General features: G+C 44.2%; 1 protein-coding gene across 1 annotated transcript in view; it reads right to left on the bottom strand.

The window, feature by feature from the left end:
* SHTN1 (shootin 1) overlaps window positions 1-15,265 on the bottom strand; it is a 592,071-nt gene that overhangs the window by 132,312 nt on the left and 444,494 nt on the right. Inside the window, exons 15-16 of the mRNA XM_085603138.1 lie at window positions 10,646-10,766; window positions 3,009-3,198 (exon numbers count right to left, since the gene is read on the bottom strand). Coding sequence (XP_085459264.1) covers window positions 3,009-3,198; window positions 10,646-10,766 — 311 coding nt within the window. The remainder of the gene's footprint in view (window positions 1-3,008; window positions 3,199-10,645; window positions 10,767-15,265) is intronic.

Raw genomic sequence — 15,265 nt, 5'->3', positions numbered from 1 at the left:
ATATTAGCTGATCATTCTATTTAGAGACACAAAAGCACTCTATGTTCCCGAAGCTTGCGTTATGTATTATAGACGCACTATTTTCTAAGGGCTGAAATCTTCGTTAAGTATATAGTTTGTAATCTTCTTTAAGAAGCTACCTCAATGCTATCTAAGTTTCAAAAAGCGATTAAAGCTACAACTTCCTTTATTTAAACCCGAGGTGCAATCCCAAAGCTCGGTGGTACAAGCTTGAGCTAAAACTACCAAGACATTATCAAAGCTAAAAACAAACCTAAATCTTTGATTCGCTTAGTAGCCTGTACTTACTCACCAAACCCTTCACTCGGAAACACCCCTCCACTGCCTTCTGTGACAATCATAACACTTTTTAAACGTATGATCTTAAGTAGTCAAGGGCACCCTGCAACTACCAAGGGGACCCTTTTGAATAGGTCACATCTATATGCACAAATTATTCTTCCTTACCAGTTCATCTAGTTTTTCAGCTTGTTCCATCTCACAGGAGGTGGTTACAATATTAAGTCAAGTTAAACCAATCCGTTTTTCTGGTTCATCTATTCTCTGGAATGACACTGTGGATTTGATAGATGAGGGCCTCTTGGCTCAGTTGGTCTTTGTGCACCTTTCGGCAGCATACTGTGAATCAACAGGTACTTCTTGACCAGGACGACACAATATCAAATTCCTTTACCCATACCTAGCCTGCTTTGGTTCTTTTTGGTCTAGATGCCACCAATAGGCCAATTGAGGCCCCTATTTATACGTGTACACTACCATAGACTCTGAAGTTCCTCTAAGATCCCAAATATCTCCTTTTTTCGTTTATATATTTTTACCCTCTCCGTCTGTGGTGCTAAGCACGCTGAGGGTGAGCATGCAATATTACACCAATGACACTCGAAACTAAATTAAACCCTCAAATAGAACAGGGTTTATGGAGTTTGTAAACTATTGGCCTGTGTGAACACCAATTGGCTTAAAAAACATAAGGCCAAAATGCAGAGTGCTACTTAGTGCTCAAAGTGGAATGCCATGTCCCCAGACATCCTCCACTTCATCTCCTTGGCGAGTTTGTCTAACCCTCTACTGAAGTCAAAAACCAGGGCACAATGCTAAATATTGAAAGGCCCTGAAGCTCAATATACCTTAGTTATACTACGCATCAGTAGGACTTTATAGTAAGTGCTGCCATAATCCTGTGCGACTACTCTAATGCCACATGGAGACCAATCAATTTCATAGACTACAACTAACTCTAAATGTTGCAATAAGCCCCTTCCTTGGGTAGAAATGTCATCTTCGAGGGCAGGAAGGTGCCCCCATTACTTGTTAAGGATCGCCCCTACTTTAAATTGTGCTTCTTAGCATAAAAATACATCCATAACCTGGCCCCTACTTACCTTGTGCTTGCCACTGACTCCTCGTCAACATGCACACCCGTGGGAGTGCTGGAGAAAATCACATACGTGTTCCCATAACAGGCTGAGTTCTAAAGCGGGACACCCTGTCCGCGTCCTCGCATGCGAAACCTGGAATAGTCTTCCCACGCAACCTGTATTTTCTTAAACCTTGAAACTCTTTCAATAGGATTATAACCTACTTATTGTGTTGGACCTCCCCCCCTGCTCATTTCCTTGTTATAAACCCTCAGCCGTGGTAAGTTTTCATTTCGACAACCAGCAATCTGAGGCCTTCTTGTATAAGGCCCTTATAAATCAAGTGACAACAGAACACACACCAACATAAATCTGTTTGTGCATGCAGCCATCCACAGATTTGGCCAACATACCCAGGGAAGAACAAATGAGCACGCAGGTTCTCATCCCAAAAGACGGCATGTATGTGGATGGGTGTTAGACACGTGTGTTTAAGTTGGATGCGGACACCGATCACTTATTTACACAGCTGCATTGAAACAGAACCGCACGCCTCTGATTACAGGTAAGTCCCCAATAGAGTCAAACTGCGTGGACACGCGAACTAATGCTCCCAGAAGTGTACATTTGCATAGGAGAGAGAGGGGGAAAGAGGGGGGAGAGAGAGAGAGAGAGAGAGAGAGAGAGAGAGAGAATGTATCTTCATTCCCCTGAATAAACTCTTACTGCTTTCCATTTAAAATCAGGAGGTCAAATGTGCTCGTTTAATCAACATTATACAGAGCAATGACACTGTGGTCCTCTTCACAAGTGACTCAAAAATAGGCCAGAATTCCCTCACCCCCGCAGGGGATACTGAGGCATCTGTAAACCCGGAAGGGGGGAAAACCGACCCATTAAGATTTGGATCGTGAGCTGGGTCCACTAGGGAGTAAGGAATTACCTGGGAATCGGTAATTCCGAGTCTTATTCCCCTGGTTCTTCCTCATTTCACCTAGACCTACACACTGAGTTTTGCTGCTTTCAGTAGCTGAAATCTGTACGTGAAAGTAAAGCGATCGGTGGCTTTTCCACGGATCTCAAAATTAAGAGGCCATTCGTAGAAAGAGCCAATATGCATTTATTTGTACAACATTTTATTCCCTGTGGAAATAAACTCCTTTTATAGCAAATAAGGGGTAGGCATAACTAGGCACAGCAAGACAACTTTTGACAACTTTAGTTTTGCAAACAAGCGCTTCAGTCAGAAAGGTCAACGAAATGTCATTGCTGGTCATCTAAAGAAATGTGCTTCTACTTGGCACCCAGGTGCTATGATTTGACTGGATCACATTCACCATGTGTTTTCAGTCTTTACGTAAGACATTGATGGCTAGAGGGATTTCAGTCCACATGTGCCAGAGGCCAGGTATGTTGATGTTGTAGATTTGTACAGTATATTTGTTCAAGAGTTTGACAAAAACCCAAGCAACAATGTAAGCCATGAAGGACTATTGGCTCAAAAAGACCCCAATGAAAAATTTAAATCTAATACAGAGCAAAAAACAGACGTAGAAAAGCAGAAGCCCAGTAAATTGTCAATGAGGAGTTTTGTAAGAATTATTACACATCAGTGATGTTTGTACTTACGGCGACCCCAGAGATGGACCAGTACTTCCTTCTGAACTGGATGATCTTATGCTTAGCCTAGCATCCCCTAGGCCATTGTTGAATTCGGCTTCCACAAGTTTTGGAGACGAGAGTTCCCTGGATGCGTTGGAAGCAGATCGCAACAGGGGCATGGATTTCGACTCTGAGGTAGACAGATCTCCAGCAGGACCTAGAAAATAGTACTCCATTAGACCTAGAGGACATAATTCGACATATAATTCCCACTGAAAGATCTGTTCTCTGAATTGAACCTATTATCCCGATTATTGGTCACCACCATCCGATATCAGGCGATACATAATTTGTACTTTCTCGTCATTTTTCACATGACAACTGTCACTGTCTTTTGCACGTTTTTCAACATTTTATAGTATATTACAGTACGTTTGAAATGTATTATTTTGAGCTCAAATATTACCTAGTTTATTACTTCTGCCTTGTGAAGTCTTTTAATTTTCTAATCAAAAATAAAAAACTCGCAATAATGTTGATGTTCAACAGTAAATGCAGCTTGTTTTTCACTATTTCATTCTTTCGATGTGTATGTGTTCTTTTTTATTTTGCAGGCACCTCCTATTTCATTTTCTTTAGATTATTATTTTAGCAGAATAGGCAAATCCTATCCCATCCTTCACCAAGGTCTCTACCTTTGTCTCTTTATTGCGATCAATTGTATACTAAACATTACTATTTGAATTCTACTATCTTTCATTAATTTAATTCTCAGTTAGTACCTTAATCTCTGGGGCCTTCTATACTACATCATGGTGCCCCCAGATATGTTTTTATACACCAATATTCCACCCCTCTTAGGTTTTACAGCTTACATTATGGTAACACATATGTATACTTTGTTACATCATTCTACCTCCAGATGTGTTCTAAGAGGGTTGGCTACCTCCAAATTGCACATACATTAGCCTTATTAGAGATAGTATTAGTTACATTCTTGAAGTTTCAGATGTATATTTCTCCATACTTTACCTCTAGTTATTTTACATCTTAGCTTATGCTACCGCTAGATGAATTTACAATACTCTACTGTTGGGACGGAAAAGTCCTCTGCATGATAGAGACGTGTACCCCTGCCCGGAGTGCCCCACTTTACTGTTGTCTGGTCCCTTAATTTTGTCTGGTTCCCAGATGCAGATTTTTGATCATAGGCGAACACGGATCACGTGTGTGCGCCATGACATAGGCCTGTCTCCAGGATTATCATCTTGTTGGACCGGGATGGGGCACTCAAAGCGCTGCTGCCTTCACCAGGGAGCACAAAAACGATGGATTTAGGCCCAGATCTCTGTAATGGGGTAAATGTATGACATTGTTCTGCATTCTGTCTATCAATTGTTCTTTTTGCATTTGTCACCCCTAGCTGGATGGGTAAGCCCAGACGTGGGCCTGGTGCTCTCCATGCCACTGGAGTCAAGCTATCCTGGCTGAAGAGGGGTGAAACCCCGAAACCGGTGCTAGGATACTTGTTTCCAGTCCAGGGAGGACCTGGCTTGGCAGTTCGGGCTGGACTGTTCCCATGAGGCACAGGGTCAAGACTGATTTGCATATGGCTGGGTTCAAACTGGAATGGTATGGGAAACAAAAAACCAATGGATTTAGGACCAGATCTCTGTACTGGGGTGAACGTAGGACATTGTTCTGCATTCTGTCCATCAATTGTTCTTTTTTCACCAGGAGTTACGCAGCACCAGTGCGGTGGTGGCAGCTTACCGTGTAGTGATCAGTAGTAGTGAACACAACCTTTTTACCCTGTGTCACTGTGTAGGAGAGTAGGATCTGCCTCTTATGTTGCCCCCACTTTTTTTCTAATGTTTACACTGGTTTCTGGCTCTAGTCTGGCGGGGACACTGCTAATCAGGGCCCCAGCCTCTCTGTTCTCTCTAAACAACATGGAGTGCATATTAGGTGCACTAGTGATTGGATACTGTGGTGCCTTATGAGTCCCTAGTATATGGTACCTTAGGTACCAAGGGCATAGGTACTTCACAGGCTGAAGCATGTATTATGCCACCCCTGGGAAGCAGACTAAATCTGACACTACAGGCCCACTACTGCAGCCTGGGTGAGGTGGTGCTAGCAATCCTCACTTAGATATAGGTTCACTATATCTCTCCTGCACACACATTTAAACCTATCAGTCACCCCTAAGGCAGGCCCTATCAATCCTGAGGGCAGGGTGCTTGGTTTTCATGTGAGAGGGTGCCTCTGCCTGAGCAGGGCCCCTCTACAGCTCTCAGAGTCCATTCTCTGGGGCTATTTGTGAATGCGGTCAGACCATATACTCTTAAGTGCATTAGAACCTTGCGGTAAATGCTAACTTTGGAATGGCTGCATCAAAACATGTCGTGTTTTGTGTCAAACGCTTCGGAATCATACCCCCACACCAGTAACTGTAGCCACCCACTTCCCTGACCCTCCCATAGGTGGGGTCATAGAGCTAGTCCCTCCTGTCCTTCCAGCATAAGTTAGGGAACCCTTGCCATTGCAAACTAGATATCCCTGGACAACGCTCTGAAGAAGAATCCCGGACCTTCGACGTTCCACTACCTCTGGAAGACTGAAGAATCTCCCTTGGAGTCAAGGAGTGACTCCCCTACTTGGCAGGCACCAAAAACTACAAACTACGGTCACAAACTCCACCGCTCCTGCCGGAGCCCGAAGTCCCTGCAGCCCAGGAAGAGGATTTCCTGACTTCTCAAGGCCATTGAGTCCCCAGCGACGCTGAGGCAAGAGGACCTCAAAAGTGACGAGGAACAGCAATCCCCGAGTACCGTGCACTATTTTCGAGTGCAACCCCTTCATGACGTTCTACGAACCTGTGCTTTGGGCCACGTGTGGTCCAAGCCTCTAGCAGGGATCCCTCCAGAGATCAGAGGCCTACCTCGGCCTGAGTGCGCGTGGGCCCCTGTTGAGTGGATCCTCCTGAGGAGTCTTTGCGATCCCTTGCCGGCTGGCTTGTGGGTCCCCTGAAGACTTTCCTACAATTCCAAAGGGCTCCCCTGGCTGCTCCAGGCCTACCCTGACTTACCCTTGCTGAGTGAGTCCCTCGGACCTTGCTGGTCTGCACCGCTGACTTTTTGCCCTTGCCACGAGACCTGCTGTTACCAAGGCTTTCTGGCTCCAATCTGGTCACCGACACCGCAGTAAGCTACAGACTTCGTGGGACACGCCGAATCCAGCTCCTGGTCGTCGCCGACACCTCCTGGACCTCGTGGCTGAAGAGTCAAGACACCCGTGAACTACCTGAAAACACCCGACTGTGGGCATCCATCTTCCTTGCCCTGGGTCACTACCAAGTGACTTTGTACATTGTCCCCTCTGCTTTCAGGTCTTCCTTCTGAATCCAGGCTTGGATTCCACCGGACACTTCTTCTGTCTTCACAAGCAGCAAGCCTTCATTTGGCTCCCACTGAAAACGACACCGCAACCTGACACCAAAAGACACCTATGCAGCCAGCTTGCTTGGGTGAGGTAACTCCAGCACTACGGTGCTCCTGTGGGTGTTGGCCCTAGAACTACTTACCCTGTAAGCGACTTGCTTGTAGACTCTCCCGAAGTGCCCTTAAACTCTTAATTTCTAACCGCGACTTGCCCCATTGAAGTCTACGGCGATTCGTGCCTGTGTTCACACACTGCACGCGTCCCCTGGGGGTCCTTTACTTACCTGCCTTGGGTGGTTTCGTGAGGCCCCAACACTTCTAAAGGCCTTAGGCCTTGTCCCTTTTCAAGTCGTTGTTCTTAAGTCTCTTTTTAAGTATATGGTCTGGTACGCCCCTAGGGCCCCAGCCAGATTTGTGTTTAATTATTGTGAAACGTTGATTTGTGCATATGTTCCTGACGTCTAATCTCAAAGAGATTAGTAGAGAGTTGTTAGTAATATATACATATATATTTGATATATATACACCTGTGTGGTGTCCTTTCATTTGGTGATTCAAGAGATTATGTGGTAAAACAAGCTGCTATACATTCCTCTAAGACTTAGCCTGAAGGCTGCTCTCCACAGCTACCACTAGGATAGCTTTCTTTAAAAGGTTGTCTTAAACCTACTACCATAAGAGTCGAATTGTACTGGTGCAAGGTGGCCACTTTAACTAGTGACCAGAATATACCAGGCCAACTTCTCACACACTGGAATGATGCCTACAGGTTTACTCCCCTCTTTAAAAGTTCAGCTGCTGTGACCTTAACTCACCTCTGGCCTACAACAGGTAGATGGGGAAGGGAGTTCGTGATGGAAACTTGCTGAGTGTATGTGTGCTCGCAATAAGTACACTGCACAAGAGTAAATGTGTGTATGCTGGCAGTGTGTGCAGGGGTAGCTCCTTTGCTAAGGCGGAGGCGCGTCGGCCCACTGGTGGCAGAAGGGAAAAATAAAGTAATAACATTATTATCATTTTACTTTCCGCTACTGCAGGGCTGGCTTGGGCCAGGTGGCTCAAGTAGGAGAAGTGGTTTGTGCACACTTAAGTACACATGACTGCTTGGATTGCCATCTTGTCCCGGCCAAACAGTCATGTGCACTTTGCATAGTCCCCTGCATAGCCTGGTGGGAAATATGCACAGGCTTCCGATCCCCATCTGAGTGCCGATACCTGGTGCTCAGACCAATCACAATGCTTCACTGGAGTGTTGCGGTTGGCTTAGGGAAGCCTGTGTGCTTCCGGACTCTTCAGCAACAACAGAGGGGGCTGCAGCACGTAGAGATAAGTGTTTTTCAAAATATTTTGTTTCCTCCCGCCCCGTTCCTGGCCAGCCGCCACTGCGTATGTGTTTTTAAAATAACACTCTGGTACAATACAGAAAGGCTGCAGTACTGAACAGTGTGTGCAGACTGAATGCATTTGCTGCAAGTAGTTATGCTTGTGGTGGCATAATACATGAGGATAACAGTGCTGTGCAGTAAGTGTGCTGTGTATGTCCACTGAGTACAAGTGTGCCTGCACTGATACATTACATAGAGGATCTTGGGTTCCATTTTGGGAAGCACAGGTCTGCCCGGTGGAGAAAATGAGTAGGGGAATCACCAAGACAGATTTCTGTATTGCTGAATTCTTGTAAGCTGAGAGGGACATGCAGTGGAAGATGGGAGAGGAAAGCCCCTCGCTGCATTTCAAAGGGCTCTTTGATTCATTGACAGATCACATTTCAGGAAGAGAGAGATGGGACTTATAAGGGAATCAAACAGTAGGCCTATGAGCCCAGGATGAATCTTTTGATGCACATATCCCCGTGGCTGACATCCAGGTGTGAACTCTTGTCTCTATGAATCTTGTGTGTTTAATCAGGTTCGGGGTCCTGCCTGCTATGACAGACATCCTTCAAGAGGAAGAAGAAAGGGGAAAATATGTCAATTTCAAAGATGCAGAGCCCCAACACAAAACATTAAATACTCAAACAGTGAATTAGATGTTGTGTCTGGAAAAGGACTATAAGTAAGGGAGTTTAAGACCACAAACTTTGTCATCTGCCAAGCAGCCAGATGGGCTGTGTGAAGAGGAAAAGCTCTGCAAGACTTCTGCCTGTGACCAGGACTTGGTGCCCATATCTGCTAGTTTCCAAGCTGGGTAAGGGGACATGACCCTGGGAAAACCAAAACCACCTGCCCTAGAGACTGGAGCACCAGTACCAGTCTGGTCACCAAGACCACTATGTCCTGTGAGGAAGAGGAGAGCATTGTAAGGTGCAAGGTACAAGGGGGAAGCCCTATCATGAGGAGTCCCTGTGCGGGTCGTAGCCAGTGTCCTGGATTGATTCGGTGACCCCCATGTGCCAGGATGGGCCACTGTGGACTGAGCCGAGGAGTGAAGGTTGTATGGAGGGCACAAAGCCTGCACGACCGGATGGGTGGCCCCATGGGCCAGAGAGAGGGGCCACCGTAAAAATCAATGCCAGGTCAGCGTGACCAGACTTGTGAGTGCTGTGGCGGCGGGCCCTGTATGCCAGGAGTGGCTGCCAGTGATGCTGAAGGCAAGAGTTTGGGCCGTCACCCGGGACCGAGAAACTGCTGCTGTGACCAAGGCGGGAATGGCCAGCATTCTGCGAACTGCACCGAAGGAAGCCTCGTCAAAGCAAAGAGATCAACCTCCACAGGAGCAGGAACAACCCTGATCTCTTGAAACAGCCAGTAGCTTAGCTCGGAGGACAGAGCCTACGCATGTGGATGCTGCTGCTTGTCACCGCGCACAGCTCTGCTTTGCAGACCCGGAGCAGGACTTTGCTGCGCGCTGCTGAGGGGTTCCATACATCCAGAGCAGGTAGCCATTAACTGCGACTTTGGGGCACAGGGATACAAACTACAATTGGTGTTGCGGACCCACAGAATCTTGTGACTGAACTTCCGAAAGGAGTCAGAGGGGAGAACTCTTGAGCAATGCCTAATACTTTAAATTTTTGGGATTTGGCCATCAGTGAATGTGGAATAACATCAAACCCGCTGCACTACAGTTAGTGGGGCAGCTACTAGAGCCCATACCGCAAGGGGGATTGTGCTATTGCTTTTGAATGTTGTTTACCTTTACATGTGTAGGATTAGAATTAAAATACTTCTTTTTATATAGAAACAAATATTTGACCTGGACACGGATTTATTGTTCGTGCTGCTTGCACTTCAAGTTATGAGTCGCGGTCACTGTTCTGTGTCTTCTCTTCGCCCCCCCCACCTCTCCCACTGAAGGACGCTTGACTGCTAGTCCGACGCTACCTAACTGAGAGTCAGGCACAGAAGGGGTGCTTGGCCCAGCTGAGAAGGATCCATAGTAGGTCAGGTCCTGTGACAAAAGGATTAAAATCCTCAGCCACCACCGGTGGGCCCAGTAACTCCTGCTTGCCCCATGGCCCACTGAGAGGAGTTCCGACATCTACCACTCGACATAAACTGGATACATATTTTGCACCCGCAGATGACATATCTTGCAGTTTTTACTTGTATCAAGGCGCTTATATTAAAACTTCCTTACTCTAGTCATTCAGATTTCATAATATCTTGGATCCTATGGTTCTTGTTATACAGTATTCTATTTCACAGGGTTTAGGTGAATCCAACACAGCGAATCCATTGTATCAACATAAAAGGCAGAATTCCCCATTTGTGGTTCCTCTTGTGACCTCCCCACCCGCTTCTGCAGCGCACATCCTCTTCCACCGATTTCCCTCCATCATCTGTGGTTTTCTGTAGTGCAGCAGCGCCTGGCACCTTCATTTCAGTATTCCTTTACTCTTTTAGGTTCATCCCCATGCCATCTTAAATGCCTGATTTCCTTTTTGGGTTGCAGTCTGCCCCAGCCTGCCCCATTACATTTACGAACACCTGGCTGCAATCACCGTGCCGGTCTCCTGCGCCACATTCTGCAAGGATCTATCTAGTATTTAGCAAACGTGATGCAGTGAATAAACCAGGTAGTATGTCTTGACAGGATTGTACCAGTCAGTCCCATTCTTTTGGTAATCCACGCCAACACAATCAATAGTGCTATATTTACTTGGCTAATAATAGAAAAAAAAAACAATACTGTGTCAAATGAATGCGCTTTGAGCAACCATTACTAGAAGCTCACATCTACTTTCAGAAAAACACTATGAAGGAGTTCCAGCAAACTTACTGCTGCTATTTTTATCCGTTGTCACTTTTCTGCGCCGTAAAATTCTTTCCAGCTCGGTTTCACTGTTACCAGTATTGATGGATTTCAGTTTTTTTTCGCTGCTAGAAGTGCTCAGTGTTTCCTTTAATGAAAGCCACAAAAAAAGGGAAAAAAAAAAAAACCACATTTATTTATTCAGATCAATGTAGTTTAATAATTACCGCTAACAACTGAAGTGCATTTATTTGAAACTCGCTGTATTTACATCTTAAACCAATTTGTAGGTTACTTTCAAGAGGACATCTTATAGACTCCGTTTACCTGTACGTACAGGTGAGGCGAGGAATACATATGATCTTCTCTAATGGTTTCTATTAGATCCAGTTATCGCAATAAGTCTTTGTGACAATTTGACATGATTAACAGAACTCTCAGGTATGCTATACATTTTATACAAGCGCCAAATCTTACACGCACAAACACATACTATTCACATATTTTTTTAAGTGAATGTGTTTTTTCCTAACCTTATGTGAAGGGGCACTTCACACATTTTCAAATCCAAATACATTTTTAATGGTTAAAAGCTATACAATCTGTAAACTTTTAAAATACAATTTGTAAAATGTAAGATTTCTCATCACACTTTAAATCATTAGGGTCATTAATAAATAGTTAATGGATTAAGTGTTTGCCGACGATAGCTCCTTCTCTCTCTCTCAAGAGTCCTTCCTTGTGAATTCCCGTGCTGAGGCGATGCGGCTGCAACTGGGCAAACGATAGCCACCATGCCTGTCCTGTAGCATGAGGTCAACGCCCTACAGTAAATATTAATGCCTGGTCACATGACCTCCCTGGTCGGATGTACACGAACGACTACTTACCTTTCCACCTCAAAGTGAAAGCTCATATAGGTAAGATTCTGAGTCTAAATTGTACGTATATGGTGCACGGAGTCTCTGGCTTGATAATACCAAGACAGGATTATATACCATTTTTGGAATGTACTGGCTAACACCCTGCCACTAGGAACCTTCTCTGAAAGTAGTGAAGGTCTAGATCACTTTAATCTGCCAGTAGTTCGCCTTAATATTTGCGGTACTTGGAGTTTAACTTGTTTGTACAGGGAAATTAAATACATCTCGGAGGGTGGATTTGTGTGTAGCTTGGGCCACATCAGATTTGCCCTGATTTGGATCAAAACTTCAATTGGATTTAACTCAAGCTCTAACCTTAGCGTCATCAGTAGGGGTAGCTGGGCCCAAGAGTCAAAGTGTTCTCAAGATTTGGTATTCTATCTTCTGCATTTCGGGCATTTTCTGGTAACCGCTCAGGTATGTTGCTGCTGCACTACCTTCATTCGGTAATCATCCATTTGGAACTTTAGAGAGTCACTTGCAATGCTCTATTTGCAGGGAAGTATGGTTACCGCAATCTGGTTGAGAAGGCAAGCCACTTTGTGCTTTGCTAGGCCCATGATAGCTGGGTGTAAAACCTTAAACCCAGTACTTAATTTGAAAAAAGAAAAAAAAAAAAAATGGGTGCCAGCCTGCTCCACCCATTGCCACGGTCAGCGCTGCCAAAGACGGTACCAACACAACTACAAGCCAACACACTCCTACAAGTGTGAAAGTTCAGACTATTCCAGACCCTCAAAGTCATAAGAATGGCTTAGGCGGCAGACGGCCATTTTTATTGTATATTGAATTAATAAACTACTGTTGTGCACGTGCTAAATTAGACAATCAGTGCTACCATGTAGCAGACTGTCCGTGCTGGTGTTGACAATTAAGTGCCGATGCCGAGCACCGCAAACCACCGGCTCAAATTAAGCACTGCTTATACTGGTGTAATACATGGGACTCTGCAATCTCTGTATAAATTCATATCTCTAATTTCTTTATATTCAGCTCCTAGTGACGCTCTCAGTTGCTAATATAAAGAAAAGACGTCAGAACTCAACTGTAATAAGCTATTGCAGTCGAGTTTTGACCTCAGAATGCCTGCTTCCGAAGCCAGCACCTGAGGTGAAAACAGGTCAGGTTGGGTCATGAAGCAGCGGTTTAAATCAATTAAAATGAAACTTCTGCTCTGTTTTTCTAGCTTACAGTAACTAGCGGAAAGAACATGATTATTTTTTGCATTCCTTAGATAATTAAAGAAAAGTAAAAATCTTTCTGCTGGTTTCTACACATTCTGCTACAGCAACTTTATTTTTAAACTGATTTGTATTGAGCTGTATCTAATTTTTTTGCAACAAATATATAAACCGGTTTTTAAGGAGTTTAATTTTGCACTAGGTGTTCTATTTTTATTCTTCATGTTTGCAAATATGCACTCTCTTTCTAAAAGATCTATGCACCAAGGTTCTAAGCGGTTTGTGGGAAAGGAGATGGTGTGACCATGTATTATATGGGATAAAGTACCCACTGACGTCCATTGTAAGGACCTTGGAGTTCCATAACCTTATAAAGAAACTCAGCCTTCTGTCTTGTTCCTCTATATGGTTATGGAACGCCTCAGTGACCTGTACGGCAGGGGGGAGTTTATTGCTTATATAATAAAAGGATGCCACGCTTTCTAATTGGGCTCTGTTTACTGTGTATGTTCTCTTAAGGGTGGGGAGAGAGGCGTCTTTTGAGTCAGAATCATGAACTTGGACTTTGCACTGCACAGAATCCATCAAAAACATGAATTTTCCACTCCACTTTAAACTATTTTTCTTGCAAATTGTTCCCTGCCCACAAATTCCTTTTGAAATTGGGAAATAGCCATGCATTTTCCCACTGGACCATACAAATGAATATTTTAACACCTAGCTCAGTGCTTACTTTGTAAATAAAAATAAGTGTCAGGGCCCTCATTAGGAGGCCTCTTCAGCTCACACAACTAATAGCCCCAGCCAGCGATGCCAATGACGACAGAAACACAACTACTAATTATCATACTCCTACAAGTGTGAAAATTCAGATTATTCCAGGACCCAAAGCTATTAGAATGGCTTGGTCGGCGGCTATTAGTCATTTTTAATGTATATTGAATTTATAAACAATTGTTCTTGTACTCGTCTCCAAATGAGATAAACTACGCCTCCATGTGGTAGACTGTGATAAATGCTGGTGTTGACAATTAAATGCTAGTGCTGAGCACCGGACACCACCGGCTCAAATTAAGAACTGATCTAGAAACTGCAGAAAGAAACGTAAAAAATTTTTTTGAATACTAAGTTATAGACAGTTCACACCCGATGCGACAGCTACTCCAAATATGTGGGTGCGAACAAACAGAAGGGGGAAAGGCATTCGGATTTTTAAAGCCGCTAAAAAGCAATCAATGTAGTCATGAACCCATAGTTAAAAATTGTTATATTACATTAAAAAGCACCACAAAAGTGTATGACCTATAAAGTTATGACCGTGTTTTCCACATTTCCATTGCCTTTTCCAATACTGTAGGGCAGCATGAGCAATTGTTAACAAAAGTGATTGCTCTGTCAGCAAAATGGGCTTTGTGAAATCACCTGCCAGTTTCCATTAAAGCGTTTCAAACGTTTTCCTCGTCTGAGAATCAATCTTTGTACTGAAGGATCTTTGTGGATTTACCACTAGGTAGCCAATTCTACTTGTTAACAAAAAGTAACAGAAACCAACACAATTATCAGTTCCAAGAAACAACCAGAATCAACAGTTCAGTATTTGCTCAAAGGTTCATAAACCATTAATATAGCCCATCAGAAACCATTTCCACCGGGGTGAAACATTCAAAAAAGATTGGTAAAGTTATGGTACTAATTCAAAAGTCAAGATGCAAGTATAATTTAAGGATCTAACCTAATGAATAGCAAGAATTTGGGATGCGATTTCAAATTCATGCTTGTTTTGTAAAGCACATGCTACACAGCAAGTGCTTCTAGGTGCTTCAAAAGCTGCCTGATAGGGACAGGGGTTTGTGGTTGCACTGAATTGCCACGCCTTCAAAGCATAAACAGGCGGAGAGAGACAGTTCGTAAGACATCACGTCATTCCCTATGTTGTGTGCGATACGTTTACACGTCATTCCCTATGTTGTGTGTGATACGTTTAGGAAAGTTAATGTTTTCTGAGTCTCACAGTTATACTACGGCAAAGAACAGCTCGTTCCCGGAGGCCAGTTCTTATGGTTAGATATTCAAGACTTCATCGGACTCAAGGCAAAATAGGATTGGTGATTACCTAAACATAGGAGTCTTCTGGGGGGAAAAATCACGGCAGGTTTATAGGGGCAGAGGGTCGAACAGGTCAGTAATGACAGGTAAAAGGGCACCTGCCTGCAAATGACAGGATCACCTAATTTCTTATAGGTACAGAGGCCGTGATAAGGGTTGAGACCCAAAGAACGCCTCAGCAAAGAGGACTTTTATTTGTGCTTTCACTGCTAAAAACAGTGATGCAATTTCCTATTACTGGCATCAACCAAAGGATAGAAACTGGATACTTTGTAGTGAACTGGAATTAATCAACTGTTAGTGCAGTAAGCCTCCCAGGCACAGCTGCTGCTAGTAAACACCAGTGGGGCAGGGGTTGTGGAGGGGAGAAGAGGGAGTTTAAAAAAAAAAAAAAAGATAAACACTTACCTGCTGGCCGGCCAGCGTCTCTCCTGCGT

Source organism: Triturus cristatus, chromosome 1_2 (genome assembly GCF_964204655.1).
Source record: "Triturus cristatus chromosome 1_2, aTriCri1.1, whole genome shotgun sequence".
NCBI classification, from domain to species: Eukaryota; Metazoa; Chordata; class Amphibia; order Caudata; family Salamandridae; genus Triturus; species Triturus cristatus.
The sequence above is the reverse complement of the archived record's forward strand: the minus strand, read 5'-3'. Positions and strand labels throughout refer to the sequence as shown.